This window comes from Anas platyrhynchos, chromosome 24 (assembly GCF_047663525.1).
Source record: "Anas platyrhynchos isolate ZD024472 breed Pekin duck chromosome 24, IASCAAS_PekinDuck_T2T, whole genome shotgun sequence".
NCBI classification, from domain to species: Eukaryota; Metazoa; Chordata; class Aves; order Anseriformes; family Anatidae; genus Anas; species Anas platyrhynchos.
The window spans coordinates 748587-767857 of NC_092610.1; the positions used below are offsets into that span (position 1 = coordinate 748587).

General features: G+C 61.8%; 1 protein-coding gene across 1 annotated transcript; it reads left to right on the forward strand.

The window, feature by feature from the left end:
- The first annotated feature begins 9169 nt into the window (after positions 1 to 9169).
- Positions 9170 to 17406, forward strand: HEYL (hes related family bHLH transcription factor with YRPW motif like). The gene is made up of 5 exons (XM_027443806.3): positions 9170 to 9662; positions 12450 to 12516; positions 12920 to 13003; positions 13396 to 13477; positions 14957 to 17406. The coding sequence occupies exons 1-5, from the start codon at positions 9583 to 9585 to the stop codon at positions 15622 to 15624; spliced, it is 981 nt and encodes a 326-aa protein (XP_027299607.2). The 5' UTR covers positions 9170 to 9582; the 3' UTR covers positions 15625 to 17406.
- Positions 17407 to 19271: the final 1865 nt, after the last annotated feature.

The following is a 19271-nucleotide window of genomic DNA, read 5'->3' on the forward strand; positions in this document are numbered from 1 at the left end:
TCAAATCCATGGCCCCTGGCAGGAGGCCTCGGTGGGGTGCGGGGGTCGCTCTGCTGCTCCCCCTGCCCCCAGCCCGGGCTCAGCCAGGTGTGGAGCCTGGCGGTGGGCTCAGCTCCTCCTTTGTTCCATGCTGCTGAGGGACCCTGAGGGTGGAGAACCCCGGGGCTGGAGCAAACGCAAATGGCAAAGACCCCATAAGTGCAGGCAGCTGTGTCCCCTTCCCACCAGCGGAGCTGAGCACTGAAAACCAGCCTCATTTCTCTGGCTCTGGCCAGGGCAGGGAGCTGGAGCTGGGGATGTTTCCTCGCATTTTCCCATTCCTGCAGCAAAAGCTGCGCTACCAGGGCTGCGTCCAAAAGCTGCGCTGCCAGCACGGTGCCAGGCAGCACCGGGAGCCTTCGTTCCCCGGGGAGGGGCCGGGGGCTGCGGAGCCGGCAGAGCCCTCCCCGGCGGCACCGGGGGCGAGCGGGGCTGCGGCGGGGCCGGGGCCGGGGCCGGCTGCGGTGCCGGGAGGGGGCCGCGAGGGGGCGCCGGGGGCTGCGGACCCCCACGGGCGGCCTCGCTCCTGCAGGAGGGCGGCTGGGGAGAGCTGCCCCCAGCCCGCAGCCATCACTGCCCCCAGCCCCTGGTTATCACTGCCCCACAGCCATCGCTGCCCCCAGCCCCACAGCCATCACCCCCACGGCCACTGCTGCCCCCACGGCCATTGCTACCCCCAGCCCATGGCTGTCACTGCCCCGCAGCTATCACTGCCCCCAGCCCCGCAGCCATCCCTGCCCCCAGCCCACCGCCTCGTTGGGGTTCACGCCCCATGAGGAAGGGCAGCCGTTGGGAGCCCCCCGAGCTGGGAACACGGCCGTGTTCTTGTTCTTTTCAGCACCAGTTTCAGCATGCAGCACCGTGGCTGCAGGTGCCGGTGTGGCACGGAGAAGCCATTTCGGGCACAGCGGTACCATGGCATGGCTGCTATTTGGGTGCAGAGGCAGGGCTGCCATCTTGGGCACCGTGGCACCTCACGCCTCTCGGGTGCATGGCAGGGTGGCCACCCTGGGCACGATGGCGGGGTGGCCATGTTGGGCACCGAGCAGCCCGGGGTGGCCAGGCCGTGGGGCTGCGGGGCTGCAGGGCCACCAAACAGCATGGCTGGGGCGCTGGGGGCCTTTCCTGCTGGCTGTATAAATAGGCCCCCGCTTCCTCGGCGGCCAGGCGGCCTCCTCCAGGTGCGGCTGGGAATCATTAGGAGCGCTCTGCGCCGGGCTGAGTGTGGGAACTGGAAGAGAAAGCTGGAGAGAGGCCTTCTTTCATCTCCCCACTCCCTCCTCCCCCTGTGTCTGCCAAGCCTGGCTTCCTTTTGAATCCTTTAGCTTGTGCCAAGCGAGGGAGAAGAAGGAGGGGGGGGGGGGAGGGAGGAATAAAGAGAAAAAAGGAAGAAAAAAAAAAAAAAAAAAACCACAGGAATGCGTCCAGGGATCTGGCTTCATTCAGGCTGCTGAGCCCTGAATACCCCGGCTCCCGCTCAGGGAGCCGGAGGGAGGGAGGCTGCGGCCGCCCCCGCCACGGAGGCAGGGGGAAAACAAACAGGGAAGCGGCATTTGTGCCCCGGCTGTTACCACAGCGACTGACAAAGGGCTGGCGGGCAGCGGGCTGTCTGCGAGGGGGCCGCAGCCGCGTCCCCCCGCCGCGGGGCCGGGGAGGCAGGAGCACGGGTCAGGGCGCCCCGAGCCCGCGGGGGGAGCGAGGGCCCTCGGCGTGTCTGGGTGAAGCCCGGGCCGCGTTTCATCCCGGCGTGGGGACGTGGTGCCCAGACAGACGCCCTTGTGTCGGGCCTGTCTCGCAGTACAAAGGCGACAGGGCCGCTCGCAGGGAGGGCGCGAGGGGGAGGGAGGAGAGGCTTTTCTCCGGCGCTCCGGGAGGATGGGTTTTTTTGACTCGATGCCGACTTTATTCCCAGCAAATTAATAATTTCCTCTCACGGCAACAATGTCGGCCTGTGTGTGTGTGTGTGTGTGTGTGTGTGTGTGTGCCGGTGTCTCCCCGCTGCCCTCCCAGACGTGCTCCCCCCCTCTCCTGCTGTGCACGGAGGGTCTGCAGCACGGCGGTTCCCCCGTCCTCGCCCCCAGCCGGGCTCCCTCCAGCTGTGTGTGACCGTCAGGCTCGGCCCAGCTGCCACGGCCGCCTCGGGAGCATCCCGGAGAGCGGGGCCCGGCTGTGAACTGATGGTGCGAGTGCAGGAGGTGGCGGGGAAGCACACTGGGTGGCGGCGAGGGAACGCGCGGCTGCGGGAAGGAGCGCTGGGCTCTGCAGCCTGCTTGGTGAAACGGGAAAGCGAGCACACGGGGCAGCCCCCAGCACGCCCTCGCCTCTGCGCCTGGTGCCGGGGATGCAGAGCAGCTGCAGGACGAGCTCGGCGTGCAGGACGGGAGCAGCAGCCACCCCAGCTGCTGCAGGGGATTTTGGCCTGGTAGTGGGTCTCTGGTGGTTGTCCTGACCCACAAGCACTTAGATAGCTGTGCACAAACCCCTGTGCACACTCTTGCTCGTGCACACACCTTCTGGCACGCTGCGGCTGCATTCTGTGCGTGCCTTCTGCGCGTTCGCTCCCAGCACCCCGAGCCCGTTCCCACAGCCCTGCCTGCGCGGCTGCCCGCGAATCCCTCTCTCCCTCTCTCCCTCTCTCGTGTGGGCACACAATATGGCACAGAGTATCAGGAGATCTGGGAACGCAGTCCATTCCTCTGGCAGCATTGTGTTTTGTTCCTTATTTATATCCCCGGGGTGGTGCCACAGGTGGGCAATTGTTCCAGCTGACAGCCTGAAAGGCAAAGAAACAAGATTTAACTTCCTGCTATTCAATTAGAGAAAGTGAGCATTCATCACCAGCTGCTGGCTGCTGGCAGGAACAGACCCACCCGCCGCGGCAGGCTCAGGAAAAGCTCTCCGTGGCAGGAAAGCTGCCGCGGGCACGGCGAGCTCCCCGCACGCTCAGCTGCCGCTGCTGCTCCTGGGAGCCTCTACGCGAGGCTGGGCGCTTCCCTCCTGCCCTGCTCTGCAGTTATGTCCTTGCCTGTGGTCGGTTTGGGGAAGGAGATGGCCTGTTCAAAGCAGCCACGCTGGAAGCACTGCAGGTTAGGGGGGGTGCTGAGGCAGGAGAGCCGTGAGCTCGCAGGGCTGCAGGGAGCGGCAGTGCAGCAGCTTCCCCCCGGGCCCTCTGCCCTGAACTCTGCGATCCCCAACCCTGTGGCCCCTGTGGCTGAAGGATGGTGGTGCTGGAAAGCCCCCTCAGCCGTGCCATTCCCCGTTGCTGTGCTCCGATCTTGCCTTGGTTGAGCCAGCAGCTGCCAGGGTATGGAGGAGCAGGGGCTGAGCCCCATCCCTGTCATCTCTGCAGCCTCCCTGCCCCTGTCCCCACATGTGCACACTCCCTCGTGCTGTTTTTCAGGTTAGAAGGCAGGAGAGCGCCCACATATCCGTGAGCTCTGTGTCTGACCCCCAGCCTGCCTCCACCTTCCCTAGCACCGGCACTGAGCCCCCCAGGAGGAACCCGCTGGCTGGGGCCTCCTGCAAAGCCCTGCAGCTCACCGGCTGCAGGGAGAGCCACGGGGCGCCCTGGCAGCTCCACGCGTGCGGAGCCCAAGGCCGTTCCTGCTCCATTTCCTTTCCTTGCTCTTCCCTGCCTGATGCTGAGCCAACTGCAGACGAGGCTCCCGCTGCCTCCGCTCCTGTCCCGTCCCCGTGCCATCTGTCCCCAGCACAGCGACAGCTTCACAGCTCTGCGCTGGCGGTGTTCCCGCTCAAGGTCCTTTCGTGCACCTCTGAGCTGGCTCTCTATTTTTAATCCCCCTGTCTCCACAGGGACTCGGGGTATCTTCCAAGATGGTTGTGATCAGCAGGGGTACAGTTGGAACCCGTTCCGCGCTGCTGCACCGAGGCGCACGCACGTGGCTGTGCTCACATGCCTACACGCACGCTGGTGCCGTGCCAGACGGCGCAGCGCTGTGGCTCCCCTGCTCGGGAAGCCAGGCGCCCTGTCGGGCAGGACCGAGCCGAGCACAGCACCTCGCACGAACAGCAGTTATTACCCCAGCCGAGGAAGGTAACGCGCTGCAGCCAAGACGATCAACAGCAATTAGCCCTTTGGGGAAGTCGGCTTGAAATGCTGCAGAGGCTTTGCTGTGCGTGCCGATTGCTCTTCCTCCGGTCCTTTGGAAGTGCCGTGAGTCGGACATGCCAAACCACTGGTCATGTCTGAGCAAAACTTGGTGCCTCGTGTCATTTCCATGAGGCCGGGAGGGCTCGGGGGGATGTCTGTGAATGTTAAAGGCACTTGTGTACCCAAGCAGCGAACGCACATGCTGTCATTACCTCTGCAATGCCATCTGGCCAGCAGCAATGCAGCTAGAACCAGGGCTGTGCGCAGAAGAACATTTTACAACAGAAAGCAATTAACCGAATAAAGCCCTTTTAAAAATCCAGTAATTAAAAACAGTCCCTCCCCCTTGTTTTCCTTTTAAGCTGAAAGTTGCTGTTTACTCATTTGCTTTACAAAGTGTGCCTTGTTGTGGCTTCAGAAGAAATGAAAGTTTGAAGTGGTTAGAGAAGAAAGGCTCTGGGCTGGTGCGTTCCAGGCAGGGCGGAGGGGCAGGGGCTCTCCAGCCCGGCTTGTTTGTATTTGTTCTTGTCTACTCACAAGATCGCTAAACACACATTTAACAAGTGGTGAAACTGTCTACCAGCCTGATCTCTCCCAGGGTTCATGAGAAGAGGCCTGGCACATTAGCATTGCTGGGGGGAGGGAGGGGGACCAGGCCTTTTGAAGGGTTGGTGTTTTTGGGGCTGAGCGAGGGAAGGGCTCCCTGTGCAGGCCAAGTCACAAACAAAGGCATTGTGTTCCCCGGGGCCCTGGGGACTGGCCCCAGGGGAAGGCCAGGGCCCAGCTTCACCGGGGGCTGGTTTTCCCATCCCAGCTCCTGTTGTTGCTTTAGCACGGGTGCAGCCCTGAGGCCACCCGTGTCCTTCCAGCACCCGGGGACGGGACTGTCACAGGCAGCACCCAGCAGCCAGGGAACCCATCGCACCCCCAGGGCTGTCGTGGCCACGCCGACCACCCCGCACCGCCACCCCCCACCGTGTCCACACCGTTCTTTCCAGACCTGTGTCTACACAGTAATTTTTGGAGCCCTGTCTGTGTAACCCTGACCTCGGTTTGGGTTTCTGGGTGAGCCAGTGACCCCGGCTGTCAGCAGGTTTGCTGCAATATTAATTGCCACCCATTGCTGCTTCGCTGTGAAGTGCATGCCCGGTGCAATAGCATCATTACGGGTGGGGAAACTGAGGCATCCGAAGGGCGGTCAGGACTAAAATGTCCGATATTCTCCCCAACAGGATGGGCTTATTCTGGAAAAGAATGAGGTCCTGTCCCCAGACCACCCCCAGCCCTGCCGACCCGGGGACGTGATGGCAGAGCCACCGCACATCGGGCACTCAGCTGCATGCCCCGGGCACGGGCTCAGGGGGCAGGCGGCACCCTGGGGCTGAAGCCCCTGCAGAGAGCATTGCCCCGGCTGCCAGCCCGGCAGGTGCAGCCTCGTGGCCATGTCCCACGGGGCTTGCAGGGCTCCCCAGGCCGGGCAGGGCTCCCCCAGGCCCGGCAGCATTCCTGGCCAGGCGCAGACCCGCTGCAGGGCAGTGGGTGTGAGGACGCAGACGGCCGTGCCGGGGCGGCGAGGGCAGCACCAAGCCTCTGCCGAGCCCTGAGCAGATCCAGGATCTGCCCTGTCCCTGCCTGGGGAAGGGTGAGGCCGCGGGTTTGTGGGAAAATGTTGTTTTTCCCTCCCCTGGTCTGCCCCTAGCAGTCGGCTGGGCCGGCTCTGAATTGCGTGGGCTGGGGAAGTTGGGGGGGGGGTGAACAATTGTAGTGCCTCTGGCTTGGAGCGCAGCCACGGCAAACAATCCTCTCCTGGCAGCGCTCCACATCTGACAAAGCACGAGGTGATACCGTATTCATACCTACATGCTTTCATCCCAAATCACCTCCCGAAAGCCCTGCGTGTTTCTCCTGCCCGTGATGTGATGAATCCCTCTGCTTAGCCACAGAACAAGGCGGCCCCGTCCGCAGCGCTGCAGCCAGGAATCCCGGCCAGCATCCCTGCGAGGCCTCTGCTTTTGAAATTACAGCTGTGGGTCTGGCAGCCAGCGGTGGGACCTGAGGTTAGGAGGTGATGTTGACTGAAGACGTGCGGACAGGGCATTCCAGGCACGCTCGGGGTTAAAGCAGAGGTGTCAGTTCACCGGGAGGTAACAGATCCGTCCTGCTCCTCGCCGCCTCTGGCTCTGCAGAAGCCTTGCCCTCCCTCCCACATTCCAGCTGCTGCAGCTTTTCACAGCTGGCCGCTCTCCGGGGACATTTCCCAGAGCTGAGGAGGAGGGAGGGGAGGGAGGGGACGCGGTCCCCGCACGGGGGTGGGTGGCCGGGCTGACCCGCAGCCCCCCCGCCAGCCTGGGGGCTGCAGCCCCGCGCCCCCCGACGGGAGCTGGCGCGGGCAGAGCTGGGCAGCCCCAGGTCCCTGGCAGGGATCCACGCGCAGCCCTGGCCCGGGGAGCTCTGTCTGCTGCAGAGAAGGGACATCAATCTTCGCAGCTCACTTATTCCTTGGCCTCTGAAGCCGGGTAGCCAATTAGTGCTGGGTGTGATGGATGGCTTAGCCCCGTCCTCGTGACACCCGTCCTCTGGAAGCTGCTCCCACCTCGCCGAGGCGCAGCCAGCCGCAGGGGGGGCGGCTCTCACCCGCCGCCAGAGTCCCGGGGGCTCTCCTGGGGTCCCGGGACGGGGCCAGGCACCGCAGCGATGCTTGCTGAGCTCCCAGAGAGCACGCAGGAGGGGAAGGAGCCCTGAATGCTGGCCCAGGGCTGATAACGCAGGGCTAGGGCAGAGATTCCCGCTGGTAATTCCCTGGCTTGGCTTGGCAGAGCACGGAGCTCCCTGGGGAAGAGCAAAGCGGCCGTGGGCAGGGGTTGGCCACCCGCTGGCTGTGCCTGTGCTTGGGGCCAGGCTTTGCAAGAGAATGTACCGTGGAGCGGCTTGCACGGCGCTCGGAGGGAGGAGAGCAGGGCAGAGGCCCCGTTCCCACGCCGTCCCCATGGGGGCACATCTCCCCCCATCCTGCGTCCCCCTTGGCCACGGTGGGACACGTCTGAGGGCGCTCCCCTGCCAGACAGCTGGGCGATGCTGACTGCAGCCCGGCTTCCCCAGCACGCAGCTAAGCCCGTTTAATCCTCCCCTGTCGTCTCCATTGAACCGACCCGCGAGGGGTCTCGGCCCGCTCCCACCGGGCTGCTCCTGGGGTGGCTCAGATGGCTCTCGCCATCCCCCAGGGCTCGCTGGGGGCGATTATAAACGGCTCTCCAGGAGCACAGGCTGGAAAACGGATCCAATTACAGGAGAAGTGGGTTTCAGGGCCCCCGCTCTGTTCATAATGAAGTGTAATCCTAGAAAAACATGTTGCCAATTACACTTCAATTGAACCCAGATAATGATGCTTAGACAAGGCCCAGAAAAGACGGAGTCTGGACAGTGAATTCCTTTCTAATGGAGAAGAAAAGTGTTCCTCCGTGGCAGGTCTGGGCTCCGCTCGGTTCAGGCTCAGTGTGATATGAGCAAGAGCCTGAAATAACCAATCTCTGGATCCCATTTAAATGGTTTTATCAGTGGAAAGAGTATTAATCTCTCAAAAACACATGTTTATGGGAAGTTTAGTTTGGAGACGTATGTATTTTTAACCGAAATCACTTTGGGAAGGGAGGGGGAGTGGGTCTCAAATTTGCCAGAATAATACGGTTCTCATTCTGCTGGTTCAGAGTCACTTCTCATTTTGAAATGCAGGCTCCTAACAGCTCGGTTTCTCGATCAATTTCAATGGTGAAAATTACAACAAAACATCAGAATTGTAGAAACAATGTGTTATAACTTAAAGCAAATGTTTTCTTTTAATTCTTTCGGTTTACAAACACTTCGGAGATGTCAGCCTTTCACCGGCCGGCTGGTTCGGCTCAGTTTCGGGTTGGGAGGGAGGACACCCCAGTTCTGTCTGAAAAACCAGTGGCGGGACCGTGCCTCGCTCTGCCCTCCTGCTGGGGCAGGCGAGGGCATTCGGCTTCCGAGGGAGCTGCTGGAGAGGTGGAGAGGTGCTGGGGACCGCGGGCGGTGCGGGTGATCTGGCCGAGATGGCTGCAGCAGATAGGGAGCGTGCGGCGAGGCGCCTCCGCGCACGGGAGACGGGCGGCGGGCGGCTTGGCTGGCCCGAGCGGCGACGCGCTGTTATCGCCGCCACGGTCTTTGCAAGAGGCTTTGGGAAACCCACGTGCTGCCAGATCTCAGCGCCGATTATTTTTTTTCAAAATAAAAGGCGTTATTTTTGTACTGTGAACCTCCACCTCGGCTCTCTCCCTCCGCCCCGCTCTCTCTCCCACATGCGCACGTTTTCGGTGCCTTGGGGGATTTTAGCAGCGCAGGGTCTGACAAGCAGCCTCCTACCTCCTCCCCGCAAGCTCAGGGGAAGCGGGATGCTCTCCAGGTGCCGGGCTGCGGGTCAAAGTTTCCCGCACTGTGGGACGAGACAGAAACCAGCAATTCATCCTAGCGTCATAAAACCTAAAGCTGGGCTTTGATCGCTTTGTTTTACGGGTTAGGTCTAGGATGCCCTGGCAGTGCCACGAGCACTTGAAGATGCTCCAAGGCTGCGGGCTGAGCTCCCGGCAGGACCTCACCAGGGACCACCACGGAGCAGTGCCGGGGTGCCGGGCTCGTCCCCACACCTCGGAGCGCGGTGCCACCGCTGCCCTCCCGGCCCCCGGCCGCTGCCCGTGATTAATCCCAGGCGAGGGCCCTCGGAGCGGCGTCCTCAAACAGCTCGGCGCTCGCAGCGAGCTGGTTTCCATCTGAATCACAAGGCTCCCGAAGTGGCTGCGCCGCGCAGAGCCGGGCAGACATGTGTGTGCGTGTGGGGCTGGATGTTGATTTTTCCCTGAAACAACTCCGGGCTTTATCAGTCCCATCTCTTTCCCACGGTTTTCTGTTGCCAGTGAGGTCACTGGTCCCTTTAAACTGGGGCTGAGGCCAATGTGCGGCGGGTGGAAGGGGGGCCGTGGGGAGGGGGGCGGCGGGCAGAGGGGGCCACGGGGCGGTTCACACAGCCCCGGCCTTTTACAGGAAGGCTCCGGAGGGCGAGCAGCGAGCCGAGGGGGGTGCGGGGGGGCCTGGGAACCTGGGAGCGCCGGCGCGGCCGCGTAATCCGTCACTCCTGGGAGATGTCTCATTAACCCATTAACCAGGAGGCTGGGGACGTGCCGGCAGCAGAGCGAGGCAGAGCCGGGGGTGTGAGAGGCAGAGCGCAGGGGAGGAGCCGCCCCGAGCCCGGCACGCACCGGGGGAGCCGCTCGGAGCAATCCCCGCACCGGGACGGCGCGGACGGGACGGCTCCGGGACACGCGTGGGGCCGCCGAGCAGAGCCGGGACGAGCCGGGCAGAGCCGAGCCGAGCCCCCCCCGCCGCCACCACCCCCAGCCCCTCGGGGCAGCCCGGGCAGGATGAAGCGGCTGTGCGAGGAGAGCTCCTCGGACACGGAGTCGGACGGCACCATCGACGTGGGCAAGGAGGAGGAGTACAGGTGGGGGCTGCCCCGGGGGGCGCGGGGACGGGGTGAGGGGACCGGGGGGCATCGAGCCACCGGGGCTGGGGGTCGGGATCGGCCGGGGGGCTCCAGCAGAGACGCCGCTGCCGCCCGGCGGGGGGAGCCCCCGGCTGTGCCGAGCCCCCAGCGCTGCCAGGGGACCCGGAGGTGCCCGGGGGACGTGGAGGGAGCGGGGGCGGCTTCGCGCTGGGAGCGCTTCCCCGGCTGGTGCCGGTGCCGCGGGGGGTGCCCGGTTCCCGGCGCCCCTTCACCGGGGGTGCCCGGTTTCCCTCGCCCCCTGAGCGGGGTTCCCCGTGGACCCCGGTCCCACCGCCCCCCGAGCTGCCACCCTCATCCCCTAGCCAGAACGAAGGAAGGGCTCGATCATTTGTCCCTGTCCAAAATTCAGCGGCTTCTGAGCTCTTGTTTCAGTAGCCAAGTGCCCCCCGCCGCGTCCAGCAGGGCTCCAGATGAATTAATTCCCCTTTGCTGCCCGCTGTCCCCGGCAGAGGAGTCGCCCTGCCCGGTGCCAAGCCCAGGTTCTCAAGGGACCAAACTCACTCATACCAATGCGGTCCCAGGCAGAGCCGGGCACGCCTGACACCCGTACCCTGCAGGAGTTCTCTGACCCCTCACACAGTTTCCGAGTGCATCACAATTTAACCTGCCTTCCTGGTGGAGGACATCCCATCGCTTTGCATCGCTGCGGCACCCTGAGTCTGTAGTACCCCGCTGGGCAAAACAGAGGAATTTCTATAATGCTTTAATTCAGTGAGCAGTAACAGTGAATTTTTGATCTCGCTCTGTTGCTGCTCATCTGTTCATCTTCTCGAATCAGCCTGAGAGGCAGGCAGTGCTGCAGCGTGGTGGTATTTGTGTACGTTTGCATTGTGGCTCATGTCACGCAAACACATGGCAGAAAGAACCACTCCTGCCCTGCTGGGTCTGTGCGCGGAGCGGTGCAGCCCTGCGTGGGACGCGAGGATCAGGCGAAATGAAACACTTCCAGGTGGGGAGGGAGGTCTGGCGAGTAGGGCCGAGGGAGGGAGCCGGCGTCTGGATGGGGTTCCCAGCTCCATCACCGATCGTTTGTGTGGTTCGGGCAAACCAGTTCCCCGTGCAGTGGGGATGAGTCACTGCGGGTGTGAGCCACGGTTCACTGTGCGTGCAGCGAGTTTAGGCTCCGGGGTCACTGCAGAAGTGCAAGATACTACTTGGGTTGTTTTTTTTTTTCTTTTTCCCTTTTTTTTTTTTTTCTTTCTCTTTTTGTTTCAAATAAGCAGTCAAAAGAACAGTGCTGTAAATTACAAAACCAAACAAGGAGCAAGGCAGAAGTTTTAACCATCAGAGAATTTAGTCTCAGTATCTCCTCTGGTTCACATCTGTCAGTCAAACATATTTTAAAAATATATTTCTCAGTAAGTGAGGTCTGCTAGTTCCACATCTGGAACTGCAGTTCCCCATGAGCAACACGTTCGGACAGCTCTGCAAGGAGGGTTTCAAAATTCACTGCTGTGGGCTCCTTGAGTGCACGCTCTGCATTCCTGCACTGCCGGGCGATTCAGTACCCCCTGCACGTGTCACAGCGTCTGTGCAGGGCCCGTTCCCACCCCATACGTGCTCATCGTGTGTGCCTCTATGTGCACGGGCAGCGCGTGTTGGGGCTTGCGAAGCCAGCCAGCACCTCTGCCCAGAGCCCACCCAGCAGACGCTGGAGCAGGGCGATGCAGGGAGCTGAGCGGAGCAGGGCGCAGAGCGTGTTGCGTGGTCTGCTGCTGCAAAACCACTTGTGAAAGCACCTCGCTTGGGCCCAACAAAATGTATTTTTAACGGGCTGAGTTTGGTCTCGTTCTTGGCGTGCTGTGCGAGCAGCACTGTCTCTGCAGAAGCGTCCTTAGCAGACTGTGGTTAAAATGCTCCACAAACCGAAAGCTCCTCGGACTTGGCGGGGTGAGCCCGAGTGTCCCTTCCCAGCCCTGTACGTCGGGTCGGGGCTGTGGGCTGCTGCCTGGCCGTCCCTTAGCGTCCCTGCATGGGGCTCTCTTGGTGACCCTTGGTGGCTTCAGCCTCACCGGCACCCAGCTGGCACAGGACAGTTTGTGGGGCCCTTCACAGCCAGTCCCCATGGCTGGGGGCCAGGTTTCTGTCCCGTCACCTCCTGCTGGCTTCCCCCCGCAGCCGCCGGGCTCCTTTCCCTCTGGCTCGGGGCGTCCGTGCCGTCGGGACGCCGCAGCCCACCCCAGGACCGGCGCAGTGTGAACCGGCTCCTCGGGCAGCCCTCAGAAACCACATCAGCGCCGCCGCCAGCCTCACCCCGAGCAGCCCCCGGCTGCCGCCTGGGTGGGAGCTCAGGTGCCTCGGGAGCTATCGCGGCTCCGAGACGAGGAGCCCTGCAGACAGGGCAGGCTCAGACATGAGGCCGGGAGGTTTGCGCGTGGAGACAAGAGGCCGTGACTCCGGGGCTGGGATCGCTGCTTTTCCAGCCTCCCCGAGCCACCGGCACGGGCTGAGGTTGAAGGAGATGTGTGCCTGGTAGCAGATGGGCAGTCTGGTGCAGAAATCGGGCTGGGGGGAGACTCCCAGGGGGAGAGCGGGATTCGAACTGTGCTTGGCTCCCCGTCCTTAATTGCTGAGCTCTGTGTTGTGGGTAAAAATGAGATGGGAACCACAGAAAACATGATTCCGGGGGGAAAACTGCAGATGGCAAACGTGTGTAAAGCATATGTGCAACCGAGGTTTCTCTCCAGCTAGCGCAAGGAACTCTTCCCTCTTCTTCCTTCGCAGCCATGTGTCCAGGTCCGTGTCTCCCACCACGACGTCTCAGATACAGGCCAGGAAGAAGCGCAGAGGGGTGAGTCCCGTTCCCCAGGGCTGGGGTGGCTGCGCTGTGCCTCCCCGCCGCGGGCTCGGCTCGGTGCGCGGCGCTGCTGGCACAGCCTCGCGTCCTCGTCCTCGCCCTGGGGACGTGGCGGGGCTGCAGGGCTCTGTGCTGTCCCCTGCGGGACGCTCCCTTGATGCCTGCGGGTTCCCTGCAGAGGTCTGGCCTCGGAGCTAAGGGGAGGAGGGAGGTTTCACCCGGTGCTGCCGCACCACCCAGCCAAGGCTTTGCCCGGCTTTTCCGCCCAGCACATTTACCTACGTGGCCCTCCTCAAGGTGCCTCCCAACCTGCTGTAGCTCCTAGCGCGTGCTTAACCCTGTGCGATGAGCCCTGCGTGACCGTGGTTTCCTCTCCCTGTTTGGGAACCTCCCGCAGATCATCGAGAAGCGGCGCCGCGACCGCATCAACAGCAGCCTGTCGGAGCTGCGGCGCCTGGTGCCCACCGCCTTCGAGAAGCAGGTGCGTGCCGAGCCGGGGCAGGGCAGCGCCCTCGGAGCGCTGCTGCCTTTCCCTTGTCATCCTCCCTTCAGGGAGCGAGCAGGTGGTGGAACTGGGTGGTAAAGCACCATTAACAAATGTACTAATGATATTCAGGAGCTCCAGGGAGGATAAATTCAACCCAGGCAGCGTTTCGCAGCTTGGAAGAGGCACAGAAATGGGGATTTTTCGATTTGCATTGGGCGGTCATGGGAAGGAGCTCCATTTTCTCCTCACTTGATTAAAAAAAACCTGAGCCACTGCCCAGATCTGGGTGTCTGAGTGCTCCGGGGCTTCAGGAAGGTGCTGCGGAGAGGCACAGAGCCCTGACCACAAAATGAAGAACTGCTCTTTTCTTTTCTCCCAACTCACAGGGCTCTTCCAAGCTGGAGAAGGCAGAAATTCTACAAATGACAGTAGATCACTTAAAAATGCTTCATGCCACCGGAGGAGCAGGTAAGAACCGCTCCTACAGGCGTGTAGGGGAGGTGAAGGTGACATCCCGGGAAATTCCCCATCGGCAAGGAACGTCTCGGTGCTGCTGTGTCTTGCTGGTACCAGCCAGCACCAGCACAAACACAGCCTTGCCTCCTTCCCGAGGGAGATATTTTTCCTGGGGGGCAGATGAACGCTTCCCAGCCTGCTGTTTTTTTGGTCTGGAAGCTGTGGGTCAGCATCCCACGGGCACACTTTGGCAGAGCGGGTGGCGCACCCCACAGACCCATGGGGACGGTGCTGCTGCCGCTCACCCCACTAAGAGCTGCCCGGACAGAGCAGTTTAAGAGAGTTTGAGTCCTCCCCAGAAACAGAGCCTGCTTCCAAAAAACTATCATTAAAGTCTGTGCCTCCTCCTTGGGATACATTTCCTGCAGGGGCTGAATTCTGCGTGGGGACTCTGCAAATAAACAAGGCTTTTTTCCCTCTCTGTCCCTTTCTGTTCTTTTTTTTTTTTTTTTTTTTTTTTGTCTCTTGGTTGTTATAAGAAGAGAGGGGGAGCCTGTGCGAAATTCAACAAAGGTCTCATTTGTACCGAGACCTCTGTACAGCCCCTCTGTCCTGTTCCAGTTAACAGGATGGAGATCACAGCTCCAGTAAAGAAGCCTCTGGCTTGCTTACCACCCACTTTTGGCTTGCCGGAGACATTGCTGGCATCCAGGCTTTGGTTCAGAGCAGTAACTTGGTCTGGAACATTTGTTTAGATATTCAGTTTGACTGCACTGCAACAAAGGGCCGTATTGTCCCGAGAGACCCCGGCAAGCAAAGTGGTCCAGTGCTTCGCCGTGCTGTGACATTCTCTGCTTTATTGCTCACCGCCTCATGAAGCTCCAAGCAGGGAGAAGAAGCTTAAAAATCAGCTGTTGTTTGCATTTTATTATTTTTTTTTCTCTTTGTGGCTTGGAGCTTTCTCATCTCGGTAGTCCTGCTTCTGTCTCTGTCCTCAGACGTCAGTTTAAATGAAGTGTAAGAACTGAGTCCAGGACTGGGACCCAGGCAGAGGGAAGTGGTGCTGAGGTGTGTTAGGAGGCTCGCATCCGCTGCTCTGCCAGGCCCGGGGGGGTCTCTGAAAGAGGCACCCAGCGCACGTCCAGCCCGCGGGCATGTTTCCAGCAGCAATAACTGATAGAGCCCAAAAGAAAAAAAAAAAATCTTCCTTCCTGAGCATGGCTAAGGAAACCTCTTCCTCATCTCACGTGCTGCAGTGAGAGGCTTCATGACCCTGGCAGTTTTACCCCGACGAGATAACCGCGGGTGCTGCTCTCACGCATGTGAGCGTCCAGTCCTCTCGGACACCCACTTGGCTGCCTGCTTCAGTCGTATCACCCAGCAGCAAAGTGCCTCAAGTGAAATACACAGTGCATTAGAGAGGGTAGTGAGACTAAGGCACATTCCTGCACGCCGCTTGGACTTACCCTCACCCATGTCCTCTCCCTGCAGGCTTCTTAGACGCCCGAGCTCTGGCTGTCGATTACAGGAGCATCGGCTTCCGCGAGTGCCTCACTGAAGTGGTCAGGTACCTGGGCATCCTGGAGGGACAAAACACCGCCGACCCCATCCGGCTGCGACTCCTCTCCCACCTGAATAATTACGTGGCTGAAATGGAGCCGTCACCGGTGGCCACCTCCCTGCTGCCCATCCAGACGTGGCCCTGGTCCTTCCTCCACGGCGCCGCCGGCCCCGTGCAGGTTCCCCGCCGGGAGGCCGCCCCCGCTCCGCTCGTTGTGACTGCGTCCTCCCTGGCTTACCCGAGCCCCGCCGTCAGGCCGGCTCCCCTTCGCCGCGTCCCCGGCGACATGCTGCCGTCCCGCCGGAGCCTCCTGGCCGGCAGGATGGCCTCTTCCAGCCGCAGGGCCCGTGGCGCGGGCTCCTCCGCAGCCGTCGCGGCCGTGCCCAGGATGCCGTCGCCGACGGGCGTGCTGAGAGAGGGCTCGTCCAAGGGCAGCCAGATCGCCACCTTCCTCTTCTCACCGGCCTCCGCCGGCGTCCCCGTTCCACCGGCTTACACGGCGCCTGGGGCCTTGGGCGCCGCCGTGCAGGGACCCGGGATCAGGGTGGGGGCATCCAGGATCTGCCGCTCCTGGGCGACGGAGATCGGGGCTTTCTGACCCCCCCCTGCTTCGGAGACGGGAGTTCTTCAGCACTCACTGCCCGCAGGCCTGAGAACAAACCCAGCTGACCAGGCACCTCTCCTGCTTTGCAGAAGCCAAGGACCCAGAAAGAAAATTCTCCTTACTCTCCCCTGCCTCCCTCCTCGCACCGCCTTCCTCGCCACTGCTCGTCCTCTCCCTCACAGCGCCCACAAACGTGACTCCCATCCGCTCCCACGCTCATCTGCACGTGGCCGTGCTCCCGGCTGCGATGGAGGGGGCACCACAGACCCCAGCCCCATCCCTCCTCCTGCAAACCCCTCTGCGGAGCCGGGCACTGCCCTCCCTTGGAAAAGAGCCAGCCTCGAAGCACAGCCTCGCTTCCTCGGGGACTCGGAGCTCCCCCAGAGCCCTGCTCGTGCCGCTGCCCCACGATGTGTCCCCGGCTGCAGCACCCGGTTTTGGTGCGGGAAGATGGGTGCTGCTGGTACCCTATGGGGCCGGTTGAGCTCCCCGTTTCCTCGCTGCCCTCCCAGCTGCTCCCGCTCGCGTGCCCTCGGTGTGGGGCAGGGGCCAGGCAGCGCTGGTTCCCAGGGCCTGGCTGAGTGCTGCCAGCATGGGGCTCCGGCAGCCCTCACCCCGCACCCAGGTGCGAAGAGGCAAGGTGCAGGGTTTCAAAGGGACGCCTGCGACCCAGGGGAAGGCTCTGACACCAAAGTGAGAAGAAAAGCACTTCCCTCTGCCACTCTCCCTGCCGGAGCTGCCTTGCCTCCATCCCCTGCTGAGCATGAGACTGCAGCGGGGGGAGCGGGTCGACCCTGCCTGCCTTTGAAGTGCCTCCCCCCCCCCGTTTTCTCTTAGTCCCACATCCTCGCCCTCTCCTCCCACAATGTTTCCTTTCTTCAGCACTGTGTTTTGGTCTCGCATTGCGCATCCCTTCCCCCGGGCCAGGACCAAAACCCGCGGATGCTGCAGCGCAGACCTCGGCGAGCCCTGGGTCTGCACTTGTCTGGCTCCTGAGAGCTTTTTCCTGCCTTGTCTCGTGCCCCAAGACATCTGATGCAGCAAATGCCGCGGCTCCTCGGGCTGTCTTCCCATCCCCTCTCCTCCGGGCAGGAAGGAACAGAGACACCAAGCTCTCGAGCTGCCCTGCTCCTGTGCTGCCTCCCTGGTCCTCGGAGTGGATGGGGAGCTCCTCCTCGTCTGACCTGAGCGGCTGCGTGCCCTGGCTCCGTGCCCTGGCTCCGTGCCTTCGCTCGCCGGGACAGACGTGCAGGACCGTGCCCACCCCGAGGAGTCTCACCCACCCCTGCAGCGCTGTGATGAGAAAAGAGAAAAACCCGAGGAGGTCAGCACAAAGAGGTACAAAAGGAGGGAGAAGCTCCCTCTCGAAGGGCAGAGAGTCCCCGTGCCTCAGGTTGAAGGCGCAGCCGGTCAGACCGCGCGGGCGAGCTGGTGGCTGCGTTCCTGCAGATCGTATCTGCTGCATGTCGATGTGTGTACCCGCTGCTGTTAAAGTCAGGCCCTCCCAGGCGTTTTGATGAACCTCATCGCACTTAACACACAGAAATGCCTCCGCTACTTCTCCTCACCCCGTCCCGAAGTGCCAGCGCGGCCGGGAACCAGCACTGCCCTTCAGCAGAGCCGGCGGAGGGCCCAGGCTGCGGCTGTTCCTGCGGCTGGCTGGATGCTGGAGCTCACAGCAAGTCGCCCGGCCTCGCTCCACGCTGTGCAGAGCTGTTAGAGTCACACGCTGCGGCACCCAGCAAAGGTGTCAAATAAAGTCTTTCAAACCCCTGTCCTGGTTGTGAAATGTGTTGGTGTGCAGCTGTCCTGCCAAGCGGGCCTGCCTGGATGAGCGTGAGCTTGCAGCAGGTAAACTTTTATTCCCCCTTAAGGTTGAATATATAGCTGCCACTCACTGTGACTGGTCCCGTGGCTTTTTACTTTGCAAACCACTACACGAGCTGAAATCAGCGGGGTACTTGGCAGCACTTGCCCCCAGATTGGCAATACCCTGTGGTTTGGGAGCAGATCAGTTCATCTCGCTCCCAGCATCACAAAAACGCCAGGGAACCAGACGGGTCCAGCAGAGCCTCGCAGCCAGACTCCGAGGGCTGGCCTCTGTCTCCTGACCCTTTGCAGGCAGGACCAGAATAACCCCCGCTGCTTCTGGCTGTTGGGAAACGCTTTGGACAAAGCCACAGCTGAGCCCTCGCCTCTGTTCTGGGGAAAGGCCCAGTAAACGATCCTGGTGGAGAAAGATGCTGGGAGAATTTTCTGGGGAATGGTGGGAATTCAGCTTCCTTTCCCATAACTCCTTCTCGCTCCAAAATGCCTTTCAAAACCGCCCATAAATCCCTGCCTTAAGTGCTGCGCTGGGAATTGCTGGAAGGGAGCGACTGCAGCTGCGATGGGGGGAACGCAGCATCCGTCTGGAAGCGCACAGAGGCTTCCCGAGCAATAATGGGGCCATTGACATCGGCTGCCCCGACCCGGCTGGAGGCGGCAGCGGGAGCTCGGGGCTCTGGCGTGGCCTCAGCCGGAGAGGAACCAAATTGCCCTCCGTGGGAGGCAGGCATACAAACCAGCCCCGCGGGCTGCAGTGGTAAAACAAAACAGAGACAGTGAGAAAACCACTTCCTGATCGCTGCTGATCAAACGGGAGCCGGAGCCGGTGGGAGGGCATGGGTTCAGGCCTGTGGGGTTTTCTCCCCACAGCGCCGGGGTGATTACAGCAGCAGCCCGGGACCGCATCTGTGCTATTTTTCCCAGGGTTTTCCTTCGCCTGCACGGCTCCCGTAACGCAGCCGGGCAACTTTTGATCTACCCTGTAGGGGAAATCCCCGAACTCTCCGAGCGCTCCTCTCCATCCTCATTCTTCGGGCCTCTGGGAACGCGTGGGCTGCGCTCAGCACCGGGGCTCAGCAGTGCACTAGATGATCCAGGGTGCTGAGGATGCTGAGGGTGCTGAGGGTGCTGAGGATGCTGAGGATGCTGAGGGTGCTGAGCACCCCTCGCTGCTCCCGGGGCTGCCCCAGCACGGCTCCTGCTCCCCTTCCTCTCCTTCTCCCCGGGGAGAGGCGCTCCCTGCCCGGCCCCGCTGCGTTTTGCGGCTCCTGGAGCAGTCTCGGCCTGCCCTCTGCTGGTAATTTCCTGGAGCTGGGAGAAATCCCGAGCTCAGGGGCAGCTTCTGGTTCAAAACTCGCCATCCTTGTTGGAAAAAAAAAATAAAAAAAGGCATGTCTTTTATGATGACCACCTGTGACCGAGGCACACTCAGCATGGCTGTGGGATCACACCGGTGCAGTCGATGGGAGCAGGCTGGAGGGATGAAGACTTTAAAAGTCATAACTTTTGCTCCAGGAACTGCTGGAGGCCTTGAGAGGGTGAACTGGGGGATCTCCGGCATCCCTGGTGTGCAGAGGGGTCCCTGAGGAGGTTTGGGGCAGCGCCTGAGGGAAGGACCTGAGAGGGGCTGAGGAGTACGCGGGGCTGCAGCAGCCCCAGGAGGGGACACAAATGTCAGTAACCACGGCTCCGATAAACACAGCTCCCAGCACAGCCACAGCGGCTGCTTCCAGCCAAAGGGAGCATTTCTGTGGATCGTTCTGTGAGCTCTGCCGTGCTTTGACTCGATGTGTCGGGGCAGGAGGACGAGCGGC